We start from the raw sequence: 24,065 nt of genomic DNA on the forward strand, positions 1-24,065 counted from the left end.
TTTAGCATCAATATTGTTTTCTCCTCAGAAGCTCTAATATATTACTGACTTTTACTGTCTATTGTTTCAATAAAAGCTTTTAAAACAAAGCAGCTATAGGGCCTGCAACATAACAGTTTTTTTTTCTCTTACTCAGAGAGAATGTTAATTCCTAACTGTATTCTAACAGAATGCATGAAGTAAATTGTGTTTAGAAAATAATGAAGCATTTTTACATGGAAAACTTGTACTGGGGGGAAAAATCCCTTTCATCCAGTTCTCTGAACATTCATTTCAGATACCAGCCCATGGTATGTATAGATACGCTCATAGTAGCTATCATCCTTTTCTCTCTTCAGCCTGCCTGGTGAGTTTTTTTTATTCAATACTCTTCATTTCATTTACATGTCTCTGATATCTTGATCTTTATTTATTAATCTAGCGTGCTCTTTGTCATAAATAGTAACTTCACTTGCTCAAACATTTGAGCATAATAATGCAAACTATAAGTAGAGTCTATTACATATGCAAGTAAAGTAGTTTTTGAGGGCTGGATTCTTTTTAAAAATTATTGTGGGGGGCACACCTGGCTGTGCACAGGGCTTACTCATGGCTCTGAACTCAGGAATTCTTCCTGGTGTTGCAGGGGGTAGGAGTGGGAGACAGTAGATAGAAGATAGAAACCTGTTGGTTGTGTACAAGATAATGTCTTATGCACTGTACTATTTCTCCAGCATCGAGGGCTGAATTCTTAAAAAGACATTTTGAATTACACTCTGTAACTTTTAAATGGGTAAGTACAGTGAAAAAACTGCTCTGAGTATTTTATAAATTAAACTAGAATTTCACAAAATATATAGACATTTCACATTGTGTTTTTGCCTTGATTAGACAAAAAAAATAAGTCATTCTAAGTGCACAAGAACATTTGGATATTTAATGGGAATTCTGTGAACTAACCCAATGTATTTCCTAGCATTTATTTATTTTTATTCCTTAGACAAGTTTTGGTTTTAGTTCTTTTCTGATGAGCTACTTCTCATAAGGGTGTGGCCCAAAAACAAACAAAAAATAAATAATAAACTGGATTACTTCTCATGGTGCATTATCTCTTTTAGGTAGCTGATAAGCACCTAGATTTGTAACTTAAGACTATATCTTCCTAACTGTCCCACATAAATTTCTTTCCTCTCACCTGCATTGCTCTGTCTTTTTAGAAATTTCTATTCTCTCTCCTGGACACAGCAGAGTTATTACAAAAACAGGGCAATTCTCTCATATTTCAATAACCCCCAATTCACCACCCACATTTCCACCTGAGATGGCTAAGTAAGCATCTTCAGTTATTACTCTTACTCAAAATCCCTTTTTAGCTTCTTAGGATAGTTTCAAACTCTCCACCATTGCATATAATTTCTTGGTCATCTGATGCCTGATTACCTGTGCTATTTATTTAATTTCACATTACATTCCTTTATACTACTGGTACTGAATTTTATATAATCTTTAATATGGCTTGCGGTTTCACAGCTTGATTTTATCCTAGGCTTCAATGCCCTACCTATTCTTGTCTGTGTGAAAAACATCTCTGAGCTTTCAAGATGTGGTTTGTGTATCTAATCTTCTACAAAATCTTTTCATTCCCAGATATAACAAATCTACTCCTTTACAATGGACTACAGGGAAACTTTTCTCACAGAGTGCATTTATTTAGCTTTTATAAAGCTATCTCCATAGTACAATGTGCATTTAAAAAATGTACAATTCTCTTTTCATATCCCAGCATAATATCACACCTAAAATTACCAATTACTCTTGAAAATTTTTAAACATCTTTTAGAAACTGTTAACATTTTTAAATTTTCCCCTGAATATTGCCAAATGCCTCAAGTTAAAAATGTCTACAACAAAACTCATTATTTTGCCCCCAAAATTACTTTATCTGATTTACTTTATTTAGTTTCCTAAATTGATCAGTGATATCACACATTACTTCATATTCAAACTAAAAAAAAATTTATCTGATCTTTTCTCCTATTTATCTTTCATTTAAAAAAAATCCTACAAATGAACTTACACTGAAATTCAGGTATTTTTCTGACTGCCTACTTGGCATCCTCTCTTAGTTGTTTAAGATACTCCAACAAGGGGCAGGAGAGATAGCATGGAGGTAAGGTGTTTGCCTTTCATGCAGGAGATCATCAGTTCGAATCCCGGCCGGCATCCCATATGGTCCCCCTTGCCTGCCTGGAGCCAGGAATAACCCCTGAGCACTGCTGGGTGTGACCCCCCCCCCCAAAAAAAAGATACTCCAACAAGAACTTGGTAATAATGTAGAAAAATAATAATGTAGAAGATAGAATACAATGTTGTACACATAAAACTTATAGTTAAAAAAGCCAGTGATATATCAATAAAAAATTAAAAATGAAGGTTTCTTTAATTCTTACTGCTAGATTCTGTTCATATATTCAATTCTCCCACATCAGGAAATAATAATTCTAGAATTTTATTAGCTCAGCTTCATAAAACATGAACTATCATAGACCATTTTATCTTTCTTACTTTTCATTCAATACTCAGCATATTCTTTCAGTTTGATTTCTTTTTTTTTTTTTTTTTTTTTTTTGGTTTTTGGGCCACACCCGGTAACACTCAGGGGTTACTCCTGGCTATGCGCTCAGAAGTCGCTCCTGGCTTGGGGGACCATATGGGACACCGGGGGATCGAACTGCGGTCCGTCCTAGGCTAGCGCAGGCAAGGCAGGCACCTTACCTCTAGCGCCACCGCCCAGCCCCCTCAGTTTGATTTCTAAATACATTTTAAACTAAGCTAGTTCTTTAAATAGTCATTTATTTTATCTTTTAAATTTTTTACATAAAATTAATTCTTTTTATTTTTTGGATCACACCCGGCAGTGCTCAGGGGTTATTCCTGGCTCCAGGCTCAGAAATTGCTCCTGGCAGGCATGGGAGACCATGTGGGACGCTGGGATTCGAACCGATGGCCTTCTGCATGAAAGGAAAACGCCTTACCTCCATGCTATCTCTCCGGCCCCATAAAATTATTTCTTTAATTGAATCACTATGATAGTTATAAAATTGTTCATGACCATGTTTCAGTCATATAATGTACAATACCAGTGCATATTTTCTGCTACTAATATCCTCATTTCCCTCCCCCACCCCGCCCTCTCACACTTGCTTTAATGGCAGGCATTTTTCATATCTCTCTATTCCTTTCTTCCTTTTAGACAATGGTTTGCAATACTGTTATTGTGGTATCATGCATAACATTTTTTACCTCCTTTCAGCACCTATTTCTCTTTTCTTTTTGGGCCACACCCGGTGGCGCTCAGGGGTTACTCCAGACTCTGCATTCAAAAATTGCTCCTGGCAGACTCAGAGGTCCATATGGGATGCTGGGATCTGAACCCAGGTCTATCCTGGGTAGGCTGCTTGCAAGGCAAACCCCCTACCGCTGATAGCACCTATTTCTTGTCCAGAATGATCAACACTATCATTGTCATAGTGGTCCCTTCTCTACCCTAACTGCATGCCACCACTATCTGTTGCAAGCTTCCTATCATGGACTGGTCTTTGTCTCTATACTAAGCCACTTATGATCTCGACAATTCTAGTCCAAATCATGATGAGTTTTGATTTTTGACTATACATAGCCTCAATGGTATCTTTCGTGATTTTTTTTCTTCTTGTTCCAAGACTTTAAAAACTTCATTTCAACATTGTCTTCACACTGGAGATATTATAAGGTTTAAAACCATATTTACAGTGTATATGCACAACATGTGCATGATATTTCCCACATATATGTACAATAATTTGAAAGATATTAGGTATCATCTTCTCTCCTATTTGAGTTCTTTTCTAGGAAACCAGCAAAGCTATGGGAGTCTCTTTCTCTCTCTCTCTCACTCTCTCTTTCTCTCTCTCGTTTTCCTACTGTAGAATTACAATGTTCTCAGTCTTTTCTATAAGAAGCACAAGAATAGAGGCAGATAGTTGTATTTGTTTACAAGTTTCCTGAATACTCAGAGAAAACTAACCAGAGTTCCAAGGATTTTTTTAGAAGCAGCTGTGGATTGTTGATTCCATTACAGTTATAGTTGTGATTATACTCATAATTATAATACTTATTATAGTTACGATGGCTTGAGAAAAGATGCTGGATTGTTTTTCTCTATTGTTCTGTTTTTACTGATGGTGATCCCAGTGTCTTAGCTATACCAGTATTTTCCATTTTTATAGTAATCTTGTAAATATCTATTCTATTAGAGAATTGTTCTATTTTTGAGGGGTTGGCTGGGAATAGATAGATGGATCACACCTAAGTAGGTACTTAGGGGCTACTCCTGACTATGCTCAGGAGTGACCTCTGGTGCTACTTGAAGACCCATATGCAGCCCAGAGATCAAAGCAGGTTCAGCAACATGCAAGTTAAGCACCTTACCTCCTGCCCTATCTCTCTGGCTCTAGAGAAATTGTCTTAAATACCTTTGATCATATTAATTATTAAAATATTTTTTTCTTTTTAGGCCATACCTAATGATGATCAGGAGTTACTCCTGGCTTTGTGCTCAGGAATTAGTCTTGGCAGCCTTGAGGGACTATATACGGGATGCCAGGGATTGGACCTGGATTGGCCATATGCAAAGCAAGCACCCTACCCACGGTTCTATTGCTCTGGTCCCTATTATTTCTTTATAATTAAAGTTGCAGCAACATGGTTACAAATAATCTGAGTGATGCTATTATTGATATTATTATATTATCGCCTCACCATTATCAAAGTGAAACTCAGTGAGTTTATTTGTAGAAAATAAATTCAGAAGACATAATTTTCTACTTTTTAAAAACTTAATTGTATGAATAAAAATTCTGGCAACTTAAGTTTGCTAAATTTAAAATCTATCCTCATTTTTGTTGTAAGCAAGTTGTTATATAAACAATCGTTTATTACTATGTCTGAAGGTACAGACAGAATGATGTAGTAACACTTAGTGCTACATATAAATAAAATATTCCAATGTTAGAATGAATTCAAGTATCTAACAACTCATCACTAAATATGGCATAACTAATTCCAAGACAATATACGAATTGTGAATACCTGAAATAATCCAAACTCTGAAAAGGTAAAGACAATCTCTCAGGGTAGGAGAAGGAAAGGAAGACAATATGCTGTATATTTAAAAGAAGTTTCACAAAAGAATCAGTCCAAAAGCACAGAAAACACTAGTTCTAACAACTAATTCTAAGAACAGTTAAGCAAAACCACACTGATTTTATGTACATTGTAATGCAATGTGTACTAAACGTGAAAAGGGATTTGCTAGAACTTGCGAGAAAAATATTTTCTTTATATTCAACACGTAAAAATAAAAATGTATGATGGGCAATATGATAAAAGTGTTTCTAATAATGTCACTTTCTTACACATAAAAACATGCATTCTTACAGCCTTTTCTGCTAACAGGATAAGTTCAAGAAATCTGTTTAAAAAACGAATCATATTGATCTTTCCAGAATTATCTTTGGTAAAAGTCATATGGACCTTGACTTTGAACTCAAGAATAATGTATAAGTAAATACAGGTAGGTGAATAACTGCAAGACAGCCCTAAGAGAAATATATACATATTCCTTTAGATGCCATAAACAGCAGAAAAAGAAAATAATACAAAATCTAAGAGCCTTTTCTTGCTTAAAGGTAGAGAAGGATACAATACTAAATTATTTATGAAAAAACATATAAGTACTCTTCTTATATATGAAAATGTGTAAATCATATCTTCCTGGGGCTATGTGATAGTACAGTACAGTTAGTAGGATTGTCTTGTATACAGCTGACCAGGGTTCAATCCCTGGCATGCCGTATGGTCCCTCATCCCTGTCAGGAGTAATCCCAGATCACAGAGTCAGGACAAAGCCCTGAGTATCATTAGGTATGCCACACACACACCAAAAGGTTATAGACATGTTATTCAATATAAGCAAATACACAGAATAACATAACAACAAGAAATTGATTCGTATTATCCTCCACTGGAAGCTTCTAGAGAATGAAACTTGTGCTTACGATGCATCATGTATTCTTTACAAGTACAGAAAAGCTAATAAATGCAATTCATGATAAAATGAAAGAACTGTAAGAAAGGATATGTAAGCATAACACCTATCAATTTTGTCTTTAGCTAAAGAATAAATTTATTAGAAAGAAAATCTATGATTCTCTCGCAAAAAACTTGTAATCTCTGAGGTTGAAGTGATAATCCAGAGGTTTTAGTTGCTTGCCTTGAAGCATCTGACCTGGATTTGATCCCTGGCATCACATATGGTCCCACTTCAGGAGTGATCCCTAAGTACGGAGCCAGGAGTAAGCCTTGAGCACTGCTAGGTTTGAGCCAGTAATCACAATAAAGGTTTTTAAACAAAATAAAACTTGTGATCTTCAAAAGAATGTTGGTTACAACTCTAGCATTAACAAACTTGAAATAAATAAAATAAAAACTCAAGAGAAATATGGTCATGTTATCTAAAGTTATTTTTTTAAGTATGTAAGTAGTTATCTAAAATTCCTCTTACGTTCTTCTGGTTTCATTTCAGTTATTTTTTGTAGCCAATTTTTCCATGTTTGGCAGTCACAAGGTTCATGTGCTTCACCAAGGCACTCCCTAAGAGGAAAACATAGGAAAGGCAATTTAAAGATATTCTTCATTAACTTTAACGTGGAAGAATAGGTGGTAAATATATTTCAAATTCTTCAGTTGAGAACACCAAAAGGCTGTGAATACTGGGAGAGGAAGTGTTTCAACAGTAGAACTGAAAACATTCCAAAGCTTGATGACACTAGATTAGGTTTTTATAACTTATTAAAATTTTTCATTTTCTTAATTAGCACATTTATTTATATATTTGAAAAAGTTCCAAAGAGAGGACCTATTTTATAAAGTAATCTTATATGCCTTAAGGACATTTTTAATCAATTACTTTGTTATTTTAAAATATTGCTATCCAAACTATATTTCCCAGGCTTTTACACCATCATTACTCAAACTTGTTACAGATTCAAAGAGTAGGCACCTGGAAACATATTGATAAGAAAATAATATCAAAATCTCTATGTTACCCTTCTGCATTTTGAATTTTAAGAAGTGATGTATTTGGGCCCGGAGAGATAGCACAGCGGCGTTTGCCTTGCATGCAGCCGATCCAGGACCAAAGGTGGTTGGTTCGAATCCCAGTGTCCCATATGGTCCCCCGTGCCTGCCAGGAGCTATTTCTGAGCAGACAGCCAGGAGTAACCCCTGAGCATCGCCGGGTGTGGCCCAAAAACCAAAAAAAAAGAAAGAAAAAAAAAGAAGTGATGTATTTATATTCTTGTTACTTTCCCTTCTGAGTTTCAAAGTAATGACCAGGGAATTTTAAATGAATTTTGAGTCTGGTGAATCCATGTTGTTTCACTAAAATTTGACTGATTTTGACTTAGATAATAATAAAAAACATATTTGACATCTTAACTTAATTTTATTTTTCTTTTCACAGCTACATTAAAATTAACACAGTAACAACCTAAAGCCTTTATGATTAACTTAACTGGTAATCTTTATAGTTAGTAATAAAATAACACTATTGAGAAAAGTTCAATCTGCAAGTGCCACCATCATAAATGTTTTATTACAAATACTTTATTTGCAAAGTTTGTTCAAACAAATGTGCTAACTGACTTAATCTTATGAACAAAGGTGGTATTTCATGTACTTTATTAAGAATGTATCAGTGCTCATAACTTTATTTACAATAGTCAAAAGACAGAAATAAAAAACAGGAACAAAACAATAAATAGGGAGAAAAATGATGCAATATAGCATAAAAGGAATAATACTGTTACTACAAAATAGGTAAATCGTGAAGACATGCTAAGTGAAATAACTTATACTAAAATTATTGAATAATAGAAAAATTCATGGAGACAAAAATAAAATGATGTAGGTGACCAGCAGCTGATGGCTTGGGTTGTTGATAGGGATGAAGGATGGAGAATTATTTCTTAATGGTTGTGAAGTTTACAATTGGGATGAAGAAAAGATGTGATGATTAGAGTAGTGAATGTAGTTAATGCCACTAAATTGTACATTAAACATTTTAGGGTCCACAGAGATAGTACAGTAGGTAGAGCATTTGCCTTGCATACGGCTGACCAGAGTTCAAACGCTGGCACCTCATATGGTCCTTCAAGACCTGCCAGGAGAAATCTCTGAGTGCAGAACCAGGAGTAAGCCCTGAGCATTGTCAAGTGTAGCCCCACAAAAAACAAATAAACAAACTGGAAGTAGATATATTGGACTGATTGTGTACATTAAAATCAACTGTGTTGGGCAAAAAGAAGACAGCTGTAATAATTTTTTTTTTTTTTTTTTTTTTGCTTTTTGGGCCATACCTGGTAGTATTCAGGGGTAACACCAAGCTCTGTGTTCAGAAATTACTTCTGGCAGACTTGTGGGACTATATGGGATACCATGAATCAAACCCAGGTGGACCGTGTGCAAGGCAAACACCTTACCCACTGTGCTATCGCGCTGGCCCATGTGATAATATTTTTTTACTATAATTTGGCTCATAAACTAGCAAAACTTAAAGTAGTGTACCACAGATGAAGTTAACAGTGTTCCTATAAGGTACTTGAGAATATAAGTGGTAATACAGCATCTATATTTATGTATCCAATATCTAAAATAAAAATAAATAAAAAAATTCCTATTATATTTAAAAAATCCTCCCTGCCCACAAAGGTTTTTGCATAGCCATTTTCCCCTCAATCAACTCAATACTAGTAGAACTGCTTCTGTTGTCAAGATGTTTATTGACCAAAAAAATGAAAATGACCATGGGAAAGAAGAGCTGTAATTTTAACTAGTCTGAAAAAAAAAGCTACTTCCTTGAAAGTCTCCAATTGTTTATTAGTATACCTTGTTCTTTGAAGTCATGCTGTATTAGACAAATACAGTGATTTTCAAGAACTTCAAAGGAAGATACAGATAATTCCTTAGGTCAGCAGGATACTTCTGGGCATCCTAACTTCTCAGAACAATTTCCATTAAGATCCAATGCAATACTAAACACAAGTATAAGAATATGCTTTACAAATAAAGGAGAAGCTAGGGCAATGAGTTAAAATTAGAAAGGTGTGTTGTCATTTAATATATAGTATCTAATAATATTAAATATTATACAATATAGTTAATTTATATAATATATTATATATTAATATATATCATAATATATAATAATATCTTTAAAAACTGAAACACATACACACATCCCTAGAGAAAATAAGCCTAATATCAAAATCTCTCTGAAGTGTGGTAGTAGAACACTACCAGAAACAACATATTGATAGTTTGGAATTAGCTATATATTATTCTGATTGACTACTCTGACATAAGTAACTTTCCAGATTGCTCTGTAATAGGAGAAATCAAAATTATGAATAAAGTTTTAATAAAGGCATCAATGACTAGATCAAATATTCTGACATAGCCAGTACCCGTGAATAAGACACCACCTCAAAATATCAGCAAGTAAGTGGAAAGGTGCTGAGACACAAGACGCCTGCACCATTTTGGCAGAGTATGTGGGGTCAACACAGAAAGGAAAATTTTAAGATAATGTTAAGTGGAATTTAAAGACGTCAATAGTTTAAGTTCAACCAGAGAAAATAGAGCGTGGCAAGAAACTTGAAAAGAAAAAAGATATCTAATAGAAAATCCTTGACCCTTTTCAAATATATTGGTTTACTACTATCAAGAGAAGAAATGTGCAACTTAAAAATGTGCAATACTTGGGGTTGGAGTGATAACACAGCAGGTAGGGTATTTGCCTTGCATGTGTCCAACCTGAGTTCAATCCCTGGCATTCCATAAGATCCCATCAGTCAGCACAGAGCCAAGAGTAACACTTGAGCACTGCAAGGTGTGGCTCAAACACCCTCTCCACTCAAAAGTGCAGTCCACTAACTAGAATACAAAGTGGCTGAGAACAGTAAAATTAAAAAAAATCTGTGGGGGCTGGAGCAATGGTACAGTGATAGGGCATTTGCCTTGCATGCTGCTGACCTAGATGGTTCAATCCCTTGGTGGCATCCCGTATGGTGCCCCAAGCCAGGAGTGATTTCTGAGAGCATAGCCAGGAGTAACCCCTGAGTGTCACCAGGTGTGGCCCAAAATCCAAAAAAAATTTGGGCCGGAGGAGTGGCACTAGAGTAAGGTGTCTGCACTGCAAGCGCTAGCCTAGGACAGACTGTGGTTCGATCCCCTGGCATCCCATATGGTCCCCCAAGCCAGGAGTGATTTCTGAGCACATAGCTAGAAGTAACCCCTGAGCGTCAATGGGTGTGGCCCAATAATAAACAAACAAAAATTTGTGAAAGATATGCCATTTTAGATATTTATTAATAATCAATGCTGAGTGACTAAATATAAATCCTAATTTTTTTTTAGTAATCCTAATTTAATGGTTCTCCTATTTAACCAACTTTCTCTTCAAAGTCAAAAAATAATTATAAAAAAAAAACACAAAACTTGTTTTGTTTTGGAACTATACCTGTAGGGAACACATGTTGAGCGGCAGTTAAAACATGGGCCTCTCACAAGTAAAGCCTGTGCATTATTACTTTGAGCTATGTCCTAGCCTCAGATGCTAATAATTTTTAAAACAAAAAAATTTAGTACACAAGGCAACATTATAATCATCTACAGGTACAGAAAGGTTAGATAACCTGTTAGGAGTTACAAATGTAATAAACAAATCAAAGATTTGGAGGTAAATAGATTGGTGTAGGCACAAAATGTTCAATGCATCGAATATAAATGCTTCAGGATTGCCACCGAACATCATTGCAAGCGGCTACTGCCTGACCATTGACTGGTTTTTGAGACCACCCCCACCCAGAAGCATCGGAGGAAGCTAAGTGATCAAAGTCAGCTGGCACCGCCCAAGCAGGTGCCAACAAATGCCATCTGCTGTGGCTTTTGGGACAAATCTGCCCAGAAGCATGTGTGGAAGCTACATGATTGGACGTGAGCTGGAACCACCCGAAAAGGTTGGAGCCAGAGGAGCCTGGCCACTTTGCTTTTCTACATGGCTTCACACATCTCCTAGCGAATGAACACTAGCACAACATGCAGACAACATAACACTATAAGTGTGACAATGGAGAAACAACACAGGCCAATACCATACATAGAGAATAAAGCTCGCAGTATGAAGACCCAAAAAGTGACAACAAACTATTTAACTTTCAGATAAGGAGTTTAGAGAAGAAATAAGAAAGGTATTTGTGAACAGACCACAAATAAGAAACAAGAGGATATGAAGATAGAAATAAGAAAACTCCAAACAGAAATAACAGGACTGAAAAATATGGTAAGCAAATGAAAACCTCACTGGAAAGCCTCTTCTACAGAGTAACAGCAGCTGAAAACTGAATCAGTGAGTTGGAAGATGAGGTCATCATAACAACTCCATGCATAAAAAAAGAATGGAAAAGAACCTTAAAACAAATTATCAGACAATGAAAATGATCCTCAAAGAATGTAAACAGATGAAAATGAAAGTCTTTGATAAACTCAATAAAACAACATAAGAATCATTGGAGTCCCAGAGACCCAGGAAGGAAATCCCCAGGAAGAATCAACAGTAAAAGAAATCATTACAGGAAAATCTACGCTGGCCCAGCGGTTCCCGACTGTGAGAAACTGTGAGTGTTGCCTGTGTGTGTTTTTCTACTGTCCTGTCTCCTGAAATTCTCGGGAGTGGGCCGAAAAGGGCCCAGAAAAATCGCTCTCCCAGAGGCTCCAGAAGAGCACTGCTGCTCCATTTTGCTTCGCGGCCATGTGCTCTTTCTAATGAAAGAACGCTACTCCAACAAGAAGAAAAAATCACAGTAGGAACTGTGCTGGATCACTGAAGCCCAGCATTTCTGCCAAATTGTCTTCTCTGCTGCGTGCTCGGGCCTAAGATTTGATCCTGTGTAAGGCTACATCCACGAAGGGCTCCCCTTCCTTGGGGGGAGTCGATCCAACCAGAAAGGGTGGAGCCAGAGGAGCGTGACCACGCATATCATTTAGCCAATGAATACCACCACAACACATAGAAAAACCCACAATAAAAGTGTGATAATGGGGAAACACTGCAGTCCAGCATCAGACATAGAGAATGAAGATGACAACTCTGATGACCGGAAAACGGCCAACCAACTAGTCAGTCTCTCAGATAAGGAGTTTAGAGAAAAAATATGGAAGATGATCAAAGAACTCAAAGAAACCATGGATTGAGTTGAACAAGAGCCAAGAAAATATGAAGACAGAAATCAGAAAACTCCAAACTGAAATAACAGGTCAAATAACAGGGCTTAAAAACTCAGTAAACAAATTGAATGAATCTGGATAAGCTCTCCAAAAGGGTAACAGAAGCTGAGGACTCTTTCACCAAAATTCCTTATTGAACAGTTCACACAGAGAAGAAAAGATAAAAAGAGGGGAAAATAAACAATCTAACTTAAGACAGTGGACACAATTGTCACCGTTTAAGGGGATGTTCAATAATAGTTATAGTGGTTGAGGGAATATATCTACAATATTCAAAGGAGATATGCATGTCCCTTTTATGTCATTAGAAATAGTCGGAAGGAGAGTGCTGATTCCTGGACACCACTTTGGTTTGTGATTTAGCCTTCTGGAGTCTGCAAAATGACTCTGCGCAGCTCCATATAGGAAAATGCATTTGAGTGGGAACTAATCAGAAACCTAGTATGGTAGCAACCACAGTTACACAATGAAAGAAGGAAGAGGGGAAGCCTGAGGACCCCTAAAAGAGTCCACCTGGGACCCACTTCAGGCTACCTGAGCTGCCACCAGGAAAGCCCTGGAGTCCAGGGGAGAAATAGGGGAACGGCTGGGGCCTGCCAAGCCTCCAAGCACCCACCAAGCTAGAAAGTAGGCTTCCAGCATGGGGTGTCCCCTAACCCCATACCTGGGAAGAGCTGGCCTCCAGGATCAAGGAACTGGAAGCCAGCTATCCACCAGGCCCCCTCCCCATGCTCCTCCCACCTAAGTAGGGAGGGGCGGAAGCCTGAGAACCCCTAAGAGTCCACCTGGAACCCACTTCAGGCCACCTGAGCTGGCACCCAGAAAAGCCTTGGCCTTCCCTCTTAATTCTGGCACAAGGCAAGGCTGTCCTCTCTCACCACTCCCATTCAACATAGCACTTGCTATAGCGATCATGCAAGAAAAAAAGATATCAAGGGAATCCAGATAGGAAAAGAAGAAGTCAAGCTCTCATTGTTTAAAGATGACATGATACTCTACTTAGAAAACCCTAAAGCAGGGGTCTAAACTCACGGCCCTCCATACAACATTTTGTGGCACTGCCCTAGAGGAATCTTTTTTTGTTTTGTTTTGTTTGTGTTGTTTGGGTCACACCCCCCAATGTTCAAGGCTTACTACTGACTTTGCACCCAAGGATCACCCCGACTTTCCTCCTGTGGCCCGTAGGAAAATTGAGTTTGAGACCCCTGCCCTAAAGACTCTACCAAAAAGCTTCTAGAAAGAATAAACTCATATAGCAAGGTGGCAGGCTACAAAATTAACACACAAAACTCAATGGCCTTTCTATACACCAATATACAATATACAACCCCCTTCACATTAGTACCACACAAACTCAAATATCTTGGAGTTAACTTGGCTAAAGATGTGAAGGACCTATACAAAGAAAACTATAAAACTCTGCTCCAAGAAACAAGAGAGGACACATGAAAATGGAAATATATACCCTGCTCATGGATTGGCAGGATTAACATAATTAAAATGACAATATTCCCCAAAGCATTGTACAGATTTAAAGTGATCCCTCTAAAGATACCCATGACATTCTTCAAAGAAGTGGATCAGGCACTTTTGAAATTCATTTGGAAAAATAAACACCCTCAAATAGCCAAAGCAATTATTGGGAAAAAGAATATGGGAGGCATTACTTTCCCCAACTTTAAACAGTATTACAAAGCAATAGTTATCAAAAGAGCATGGTATTGGAATAAAAACAGACCCTCAGATCCGTGGATAAACTTGAGTACTCAGAGAATGCTCCCCAGACATACAATCATCTAATCTTTGATAAAAGAGCAAGAAGTCCTAAATGGAGCAAAGAAAGCCTCTTCAACAAGTGGTGTTGGCACAACTGGCTAGCCACTTGCAAAAAAGTGAACTTAGCCCCCCCCAGCTAACATCATGTATGAAGGTAAAATCCAAATGGATTAAAGACATCGATATCAGACCTGATACCATAAGATATATAGAACAACACGTAGGTATAACACTCCAGGACATTGAGACTAAAGGCATCTTCAAGGAAGAAACTGCACTGTCCAAGCAAGTGAAAGCAGAGATTAACACATGGGAATATATTAAGCTGAGAAGCTTCTGCACCTCGAAGGAAATTGTGCCCAAGATACAAGAGCCACCCACTGATTGGGAGAATCTATTCCCCAAATACCCATCAGATAAGGGGCTAATCTCCAAAATATACAAGGCACTGACAGAACTCTACAAGAAAAAGAAACATCTAATCCCATCAAAAAATGGGGAGAAGAAATGGAAGACACTTTGATAAAGAAGAAATACAAATGGCCAAAAGGCACATGAAAAAATGCACCACATCACTAATCACCAGGGAGATGCAAATGAAAACAAATATGAGGTTCCACCTCACACCACAGAGATTGGCACACATCACAAAGAATGAGAACAAGCAGGGTTGGCAGGGATGCGGTGAGACAGGAACTATTATCCACTGCTAGTGGGAATGCCGACTAGTTCAACCTTTCTGGAGGGCGATATGGAGATTCCTCCAAAAACTGGAAACTGAGCTCCCATACAATCCAGCTATACCACTTCTAGGAATATACCCTAGGAACACAAAAATACAATACAAAAATCCCTTCCTTACACCTATATTTATTGCAGCACTATTTACCATAGCAAGACTCTGGAAACAACCAAGATGCCCTTCAACAGACGAATGGCTAAAGAAACTGTGGTACATACACACAATGGAATATTATGCAGCTGTCAGGAGAGATGAAGTCATGAAATTTTCCTATACATGGATGTACATGGAATCTATCATGCTGAGTGAAATAAGTCAGAGGGAGAGAGAGAGAGAGATGCAGAATAGTCTCACTCATCTATGGGTTTTAAGAAAAATAAGTCATTTTTGCAACAATCCTCAGAGATAATGAGAGGAGGGCTGGAACTTCCAGCTCACTTCATGAAGCTCACCACAAAGAGTGGTGAGTGCAGTTATAGAAATAACTACACAGAGAACTACCATAATCATGTGAATGAATGAGGGAACTGGAAAGCCTGTCTAGAGTACAGGTGGGGGTGAGGTGGGATGAAGGGAGATTTGGGACATTGGTGGTGGGAATGTTGCACTAGTGAATGGGGTGTTCTTTACATGACTGAAACCTAATCACAATCATATATGTAATCAAGATGTTTAAATAAAGAAAAAAATGTTTCAAAAAAATTTTCTCAAGAAACCCTAAACTAATTAAAAAATTGAAAGTCCTGGGGGCCAAAATGATAGCACAACAAGTAGGGCATTTTCCTCGCACAAGACCAACCTGTAAATAACCTGGGTTTGGACCCCAGTATCCCTATAGTCCCCAGAGCCTGCCAAGAGCGATTTCTGAGTGTAGAGCCAATCCTTCAGTGTAACCAGGTGTAGTCCAAACCCCTCCCCACCAAAAAATTTAAAAGTCTTGGGCTGGAGAAGTAGCATAGGGATGTGGTGTCTTATAAGCAGCAGAATCTGTTTTTATCCTTACCTCCAGTGCCCTGATCTTCCACCCTCTCCCCACTAGAAGTCCCCTATCAGCAGGAGAGACCTGTGGGCAAAGGCAGGAGTAGTATGACTCAGTGATACCCAACCTTCCCACCTCCCAAAAAGAAAATCCTTTCTTATTTTAATATTCTTATTTTGAGATAATTAAGTTTAAATTAAGTTTACATTCACCTAAAACTCTTTAATTTATTAAAAATTATGCCTAGAGTCAGTCTTATGCCAGAAAACTTCAGGGATAAGGTTTCTTTGTATTTAGGGCAAGGATTTTTTTTTTCCATTTTATGCATATTTTTCTGGGCCTATGCAAACAACACTTGCCACTCTCAGACTGTTAGTGCTGTATTTTTTTTTTTTTTAACTCTTACCCTTTTTTTTTTTTTTAAAGAAGAGCTTACTAAAGTTTCTGCTGGTGCTTCAATGAATTTATTGTGAGCCAATAGTTTTCAAAAATATTCTTTCCTTTCTCTTCCATCTCTTTAGTTTTTCTTTCAACCTTTTATTTAAAAAAAAAACATGTTGCTTTTGATCTTCCTAAAAATATATTATCAGTTATGTCAACTATGTAATGCATTTTCTTTAATTAAATTAAAATAATTTTTTTTAAAAAATATGCCTGAAAAAAAATAAGAATAAGAACCTATAAATTTTATAATATAGGGCACATCCCACCCTGAACACTTGTTATGAGGACTCGACTTAGACCTCAAGTGATCGGACACTGACCATCAACCCAAACCCCAGATACCAACCTTAGAATTGGCACAGCTCTCTGCATCAGCACACAGAATCAAACTCCCCACTGGGGGAGGACCTAATACCACTCTAGCACCAACAGGAGGCAGGGTAGTTTCATATGAAACCCTGATGAAGAGGAAACAGCATTAATCTTGATCTAAGGGCAGGTTGCCCTACCTCATCACTTAATGGTGAGATGAAATCAGAAGACCCTTCACCCTAGGATTTGTACAAAAACCAAGATCTCTAATTACAGAAGACTAATTACAACAACTGAAACTGAAAAGAACTTTTCTTGTACCATAAAGAAAGACTATCCCAGGCTTTGTTCTAGGATCTGGAAAAAAAAAAGATCTCTAATTTCAGAAAATTGATTTTGACAATTGCAACTGAGCAGAATGTTTCCTGGAACCAATAAAGAAAGACCTTGGGTTTTGACAACTAACATGTCCAGAGTCAGTCTCATGGCAGTATGTATACTCAAGGGTAAAGACACCCTGTATCTCCTAAGGAAATTTCCTTTCTAATTTTCCAAATATTTATTGCACCTATGCAAACAAAAAACTGCCACAACTGCCCCCAACTTTATTTTATTTTTAATGTATTTTTATTATTTTATTTTTCATCTTTTTGACTTGTTTTAATTTTATTTATAAACAGGGCTTCTGCCTGCCTTTTTTTTTTTCCTACAGAACCATAGAATATGAATCATCTTGTTTTGCCTCATATGCCTATGTCTTCCTACAAACTGAGAAAAAAAAAGTGGATGGGATCCATGGTCCAAGCGGTCTCAGGAGCACTGAATGGAAATAAAAAATGGTCAGACATAAATATCCAACCTAAAGTCAATGACAATAGAATCAAAAGACCCAAACTACAACAAGCAATACACCAAATGGACCTGATATACTAGCAGTCCAAGGGACCAAGAGTGGAGGTATGGGAGACATGCTGGAAACTGGTGGAGGGAGGTCAACAATAGTGGTGTGAATAGCCCTAATTCACTGTCACTATGAATGTGAAACAGAACTGTGAAAGACTTGTATGTAATTCACAATGTTCTCAATAAAAATTATATTAAAATGTATTGCCTGATGTCATGTGACTATCACCCATTATCAGTATTCTGTTGTTATTTTCCTTACTGAGTCTAATTAAATAAAAAAAAACAGTAACAATGATTTTCCTTTTGTTAATCACTCTTTTCAAGTGCCTAGGCATAGGAGTCTAGTACGCTTTATCTGTAAAAGGACAAACAGCAAATATTTTGGATTTTATGAACTTGTCTTATTATAACTACGCAATGCTATATCATTGTCTGAAAGCAGCCACAAACCATAAACAAAATGGCATGAATCAGCATGACTATTTTAGTAAAAAAAAATTTTTTTTTGGTTTTTGGGTCACACCCGGCAGCACTCAGAGGTTACTCCTGGCTCTATGCTCAGAAATCGCTCCTGGCAGGCTCAGGGGACCATATGGGATGCAAGGATTCAAACCAATGACCTTCTGCATGAAAGGCAAATGCCTTACCTCCATGCTATAACTGTACTGATAGTAGTTCTCTAAGAGCTGACCTAGAGTTCAATGTTACATATAGGATAGATCAAGAAACACTCTTTAATGCTAAGAAATAAAATTTTCAGGGTAAGAGGTCAGAGTGAGATAGCACAGTGAGTAGGGTGTTTGCTTTGCATGTGATCGACGAAGGTTTGATCCCAGGCATCTCATCTGGACCTGCAAACATGCCAGGAGTAATTTCTGAGAGTGAAGCCAGGAGAAATCTTTGAGCACCACAAGATGTGGCTCCAAAACAAAACAAACAAAGCAAAAAACAAAACTTTCAGGGTAGGAATTTCATAACTGCCTTGTACCATCAAGTAGCACTAGAATTTAATTTTATTTCTGGTATTTATGTTTATATAAAAATAGATTGAGGAATTGCAGTAAATAAATATTTAAGTATAAATAAGGTTTTCATCCATCAATGAGTATTTATATTTGATAAATCTATCAATGAGTTTAAAAGCAGAATGATTATTATACTTGTTTACAGGAGGCTTGGGTTTGAATCTTGGCAATGCATGGAGCTTTCCTCCAGTAGAGAGAGAAAAGTAACCCCAAGCACTATCACATATAGCCAAAGTCAAAGTCAAAAAGTCAAAGAAACAAACAAAAAATAAAACTCAAGATAACAAGTATAATAAATGATCATCTAAGACAAAATTATTAACAAGTCCACTCTGAATAAGTGTCAGAAAACAGGAAAATGACTATACAGTTCCATCACTGATTTATATTATTAGCTCATACTTATTAAACAGTTATTAAATATTTACAGAGTATCATAAATTAAATAATTAAATACAAGGTGGACAAAGATGTCCCTAACTAGAATTATGCATTAAAAATCTTACTTGTTAGGGCTTACAATGAAAATATGAAAAAGCTTAGTAATTTTTAGCACTGGTAGCTTAATGACATTCTAAGAATTTACATTCTACAGCCAGCAATTCAGTACTAATGTTTAAGCACATGGATTTGGAATCAAAGCCACCTAGGCTCTACTCCCATATCTATCACTTACTAGATGCATGATCATCGACAACTTCTCTGATCTTCAATTTCCTTATTTAAAAACTAGATGTAACAACAGTTCAGACCATTGCATTGAGGAAAATGATATATAAAAATAATTGACAGACTTGCATACATCAAATATATCATAAACGTAAACAATCACTACTCATTACACATTTAAACAGACCTAATGATACAATTTAAGGCATGACTCAGGTGTAAAATCTCTTAAAAAACTTGAAAGTAATCAGTCTTATGATTCCAGTGTCTTATACTGACCAGCAGAAGAGGTGTCCTTTTCCACAGTCTACAGCAGGAGCTCTGAGTAAGGGAAAGCTGAGTGTATCAGACCCAGATGTGTTTGAACTTTGTTTGGTTAGTCTGACGGCTCTTTCACATCCTGGAGTAGGACACCATTTAATGGCAGGATTATTTTCAACAAAAGCCTGTTTAAACAGCAATAAGAAAACAAATAGGAAATAAGTTAGCTCTAAAGTTTAATATACAATGTACTTCTGTATCAATTTACTTTAAAATTAAGGCAGTGTACAGTAAAAAACAAGTAGTGAGTCTCAAAAAGTATTGAAAACATTAAAGTACAAATAAGTAAGAAGAAAAAAAGGTGACAAAAAATGTTTTTTCTTTTTTGGGGGACTACATCAGAAGGTACTCAGGAGCTATATACCTGGCTGGCTGCTTGGGGGAAATATGAAGTACCAGGGATCAAACCTGGTCATCCTAAACATAAATCATATAGAAATAGTTTATTAATAAGCTATCTTTCCATTACCTCCAACACTTTATCTAAAAAACAAGTATGATAATAAGATATGCAATTAGTTATACAAAATATGAATTTTAAGACGTCACTTTTTTGATGGACAATAATTAAAATAAAAAACTTATTATTATTAATTGCATTAGAAAAGTAAACTTCTATATGACATCCTATTAGTAACATAAAAATCAATTTTATGTTGCTTTATGTGTTAAAGCAATAGTAGAAATACTTTCCTTAAGTTCTAGTAGGAGATGCTCAAAAGACTGGAATACATGCTTTCCATAATGAAGGCTTTGACACTGGCACCAGATTATCCCCCTAACATGGCATGAAGACTGGGCACTGATCTAGTAGTTAGCCCCTGATATCATTGATGTGGTTCAAAAATAAAAGGTATTTATTATGACCTAGTTTACAAATACATCTATACAACACCATTAAAATGTAAGTTTTGTGCAATTTAGAACTAAAAATAAAGAAAAAAGGGAGGAAAAAATAAAATTCATTATACAAAACTACTTTAAAATATTTTAAGCTTATAAATTTTCAAGATCTGTTGGATGTCTATTTTATAAAACATTTGTATTTAGAAATATAGGTTATCTTTTGAAACACTTTAGTATATATTTTAATAATATTTCAATTATAAGATCAATTATAAAACTATTCAATAGGCAGATCAGTAAATTTTTCTGAGATAGTTTATTTTGGGTTTTGAATCACACCTGGTGATGCTCAGGGGTTGTTCTTGGTTCTGTGCTCAGAAATTACTCCTGGCAGGCTTGGGGTGCCATATAGGATGTCAGAGTTTGAGCCTAGGTTGTCAGTTGCATGGCAAAGGCTCTCCCCACGGTATTATGGCTCCGGGCCCAAAAAGTTTTACTTTATTTTTTTTTAACTTTTATTTTTTGATCAGTAACTATTTTAATCTTCATTTTTACTTCCATCATTATTATTTTATAAATGTTCAGTTTCAAATTTTAATTTATACCAACATTTCTTCATGTAATTTTTCTGAGACAAAAATTTAGAGTATATTACTTTATGCTTAAAAATAAAACAAAAAATAAAATATATTTATATATATTTAAAAAAATTAAAATGATCGAAATCTAATAACTGACAGCGTACTTTAATGTCAAACTGCAAGTATCGTTTATCCATCTCCTTAGAAACTACACTTTCTATGATATCCACAGGCACAAGTTGGAAGCAGTCATATGCAGGGCAGAAAATGTTGTGAGCTTCACCTTCTTGAATTTTCAGATTCAAAAATCTGTTAAAAATATAAAAAAATAAAAGGATATAATTTACTCATCCTCAAGCTTTTCTTAATGCCAAAATTTCAGGGTATAATTAATATAAAACAATATCAATTATAATTTCAAAGTTACTGAACAATATATATATATTACATATATACTTATGTTTTATTTTTCTCATATTCCTCTTTTGCTTTAACCTTTGGTATCTTAATGTATTTAACATTACCTAAGTAAAAGAAACGAGTGGTGTAAAAATCTCATAGAACAATCTCGTTCAATTCTCCATTTCTACACATAGGAAAAACCCATAGATATTAGGGTGGCACTAGAATAGAGCAAGTCTTTATGAAGAAAAGACTTTTTGCTTGTATTTTATTTAGATATTAAAATGGTCTTTATTTCCTAGTCTAGGGCCACAAATTGAGGTAGTAGGGAAAGGAATCTGACGTGGTAGAAATTACCCAAGGTAGAAATAAATGTTTAAGAATAAAAATTGTGAGTAAGAGAATTCCATTGTCTGTAACAATGACCTTAAGAAATATATTTAACTGCTCTGAGCCCTAGTTTCATAATCCAAAAAAAGAAGATAATATGTACTTATATGATTATACAGATTGGAGTGATAAAATGTATATGAAGTATCTGAATGGTTATTGGCATTGCAAAAAAATTTACATTTTAAATCAAAGATTTTATTATACTGTTTATGAAAAATAAAAAGAACAAACATTTGAAGTGTGAATTTAACACAAACTTGAAGAAAACAACTGCCTACAAAATCACTTTTCCTTGATTTTCTCTTAATTTCACTGTTTTAAGAGGAAAAATATAGCTTACTGAATCTCTCTTTGCTCCATGTTCTCCTTCTATGTAGTTCTCTTTTCACCAAAGGATATGTCAGTAGTCTCTACAACTCTTTTTTTTTTTTTTTATCGTTGAGAAATGTCCTTCATTTTTCTTTTTTTTTTTTTTTTTAATTTTTTTTTTTATTTAAACACCTTGATTACATACATGATTGTGTTTGGGTTTCAGTCATAAAAGGAACACCACCCATCACCAGTGCAACATTCCCATCACCCAAGTCCCAAATCACCCTCCTCCCCACCCAACCCCCGCCTGTACCCTAAACAGGCTCTACATTTCCCTCATACATTCTCAATATTAGGACAGTTCAAAATGTAGTTATTTCTCTAACTAAACTCATCACTCTTTGTGGTGAGCTTCCTGAGGTGAGCTGGAACTTCCAGCTCTTTTCTCTTTTGTGTCTGAAAATTATTATTACAAGGGTGTCTTTCATTTTTCTTAAAACCCATAGATGAGTGAGACCATTCTGCGTTTTTCTCTCTCTCTCTGACTTATTTCACTCAGCATAATAGATTCCATGTACATCCATGTATAGGAAAATTTCATGACTTCATCTCTCCTGACAGCTGCATAATATTCCATTGTGTATATGTACCACAGTTTCTTTAGCCATTCATCTGTTGAAGGGCATCTTGGTTGTTTCCAGAGTCTTGCTATGGTAAATAGAGCTGCAATGAATATAGGTGTAAGGAAGGGGTTTTTGTATTGTATTTTTGTGTTCCTAGGGTATATTCCTAGGAGTGGTATAGCTGGATCGTATGGGAGCTCAATTTCCAGTTTTTGGAGGAATCTCCATATCGCTTTCCATAAAGGTTGAACTAGACAGCATTCCCACCAGCAGTGGATAAGAGTTCCTTTCTCTCCACATCCCCGCCAACACTGTTTATTCTCATTCTTTGTGATGTGTGCCATTCTCTGGGGTGTGAGGTGGTATCTCATCGTTGTTTTGATTTGCATCTCCCTGATGATTAGTGATGTGGAACATTTTTTCATGTGTCTTTTGGCCATGCGTATTTCTTCTTTGTCAAAGTGTCTGTTCATTTCTTCTCCCCATTTTTTGATGGGGTTAGATGTTTTTTTCTTGTAAAGTTCTGTCAGTGCCTTGTATATTTTGGAGATTAGCCCCTTATCTGATGGGTATTGGGTGAATAGTTTCTCCCACTCAGTGGGTGGCTCTTGTATCCTGGGCACTATTTCCTTTGAGGTGCAGAAGCTTCTCAGCTTAATATATTCCCATCTGTTAATCTCTGCTTTCACTTGCTTGGAGAGTGCAGTTTCCTCCTTGAAGATGCCTGTAATGTCCTGTAGTGTTTTGCCTATGTGCTGTTCTATATATCTTATGGTTTTGGGGCTGATATCGAGGTCTTTAATCCATTTGGATTTTACCTTTGTACATGATGTTAGCTGGGGGTCTAAGTTTAATTTTATTTCTTACTGTCTTCACCATACCTCAAACCTAATACCTTGAACAATCCTGGTCATCTCTTGTTCAACAAAACGAGGTTTCTTCTTTTCTCAGATTAATCCTTAGATCTTCCCAATACTGGGACGTGAACTATCATGAACCTTTTTCAATTCATTCATTCTTATTACCCTTAAAATAAACAAGTTGAAATTTTTCCCCAATCTAGAACACCTTTTCAATCAACTGCCTTCGACTAGGTCCATTTTTCATTCCGATCAAAGTTCTGCAGCTATTTTTGATTTGTTGCTCTTTCCTGGATAGCTGAATATAATTTATCTTAAATTTATAGTCCCCTGTCAAAGTTCAATCTGCTTTAGAAAGTGTACTATGTATTGATGCTTTAAATTTTATGCATTTTAAGTACACGAGGGCAGTTTTAATTTTCTCTGGGAAATGAAATAACAGAACTGAGAAGATCTCATTGAAGATAGGATCACTTTTCTGGAAAACCTATTATTAAGTAATATCAAG

General features: G+C 36.1%; 1 protein-coding gene across 2 annotated transcripts in view; it reads right to left on the minus strand.

The window, feature by feature from the left end:
• Positions 1-24,065, minus strand: part of ANKIB1 (ankyrin repeat and IBR domain containing 1) — a 134,044-nt gene that overhangs the window by 15,216 nt on the left and 94,763 nt on the right. For both annotated transcript variants that reach the window (XM_049768918.1, XM_049768911.1), the window contains 3 exons: positions 21,132-21,276; positions 19,499-19,665; positions 6,584-6,672 (listed from right to left, as the gene is read on the minus strand). In XM_049768918.1, the coding sequence (XP_049624875.1) occupies positions 6,584-6,672; positions 19,499-19,665; positions 21,132-21,276 (401 nt within the window). The remainder of the gene's footprint in view (positions 1-6,583; positions 6,673-19,498; positions 19,666-21,131; positions 21,277-24,065) is intronic.

This window comes from Suncus etruscus, chromosome 1 (assembly GCF_024139225.1).
Source record: "Suncus etruscus isolate mSunEtr1 chromosome 1, mSunEtr1.pri.cur, whole genome shotgun sequence".
NCBI lineage: Eukaryota > Metazoa > Chordata > Mammalia > Eulipotyphla > Soricidae > Suncus > Suncus etruscus.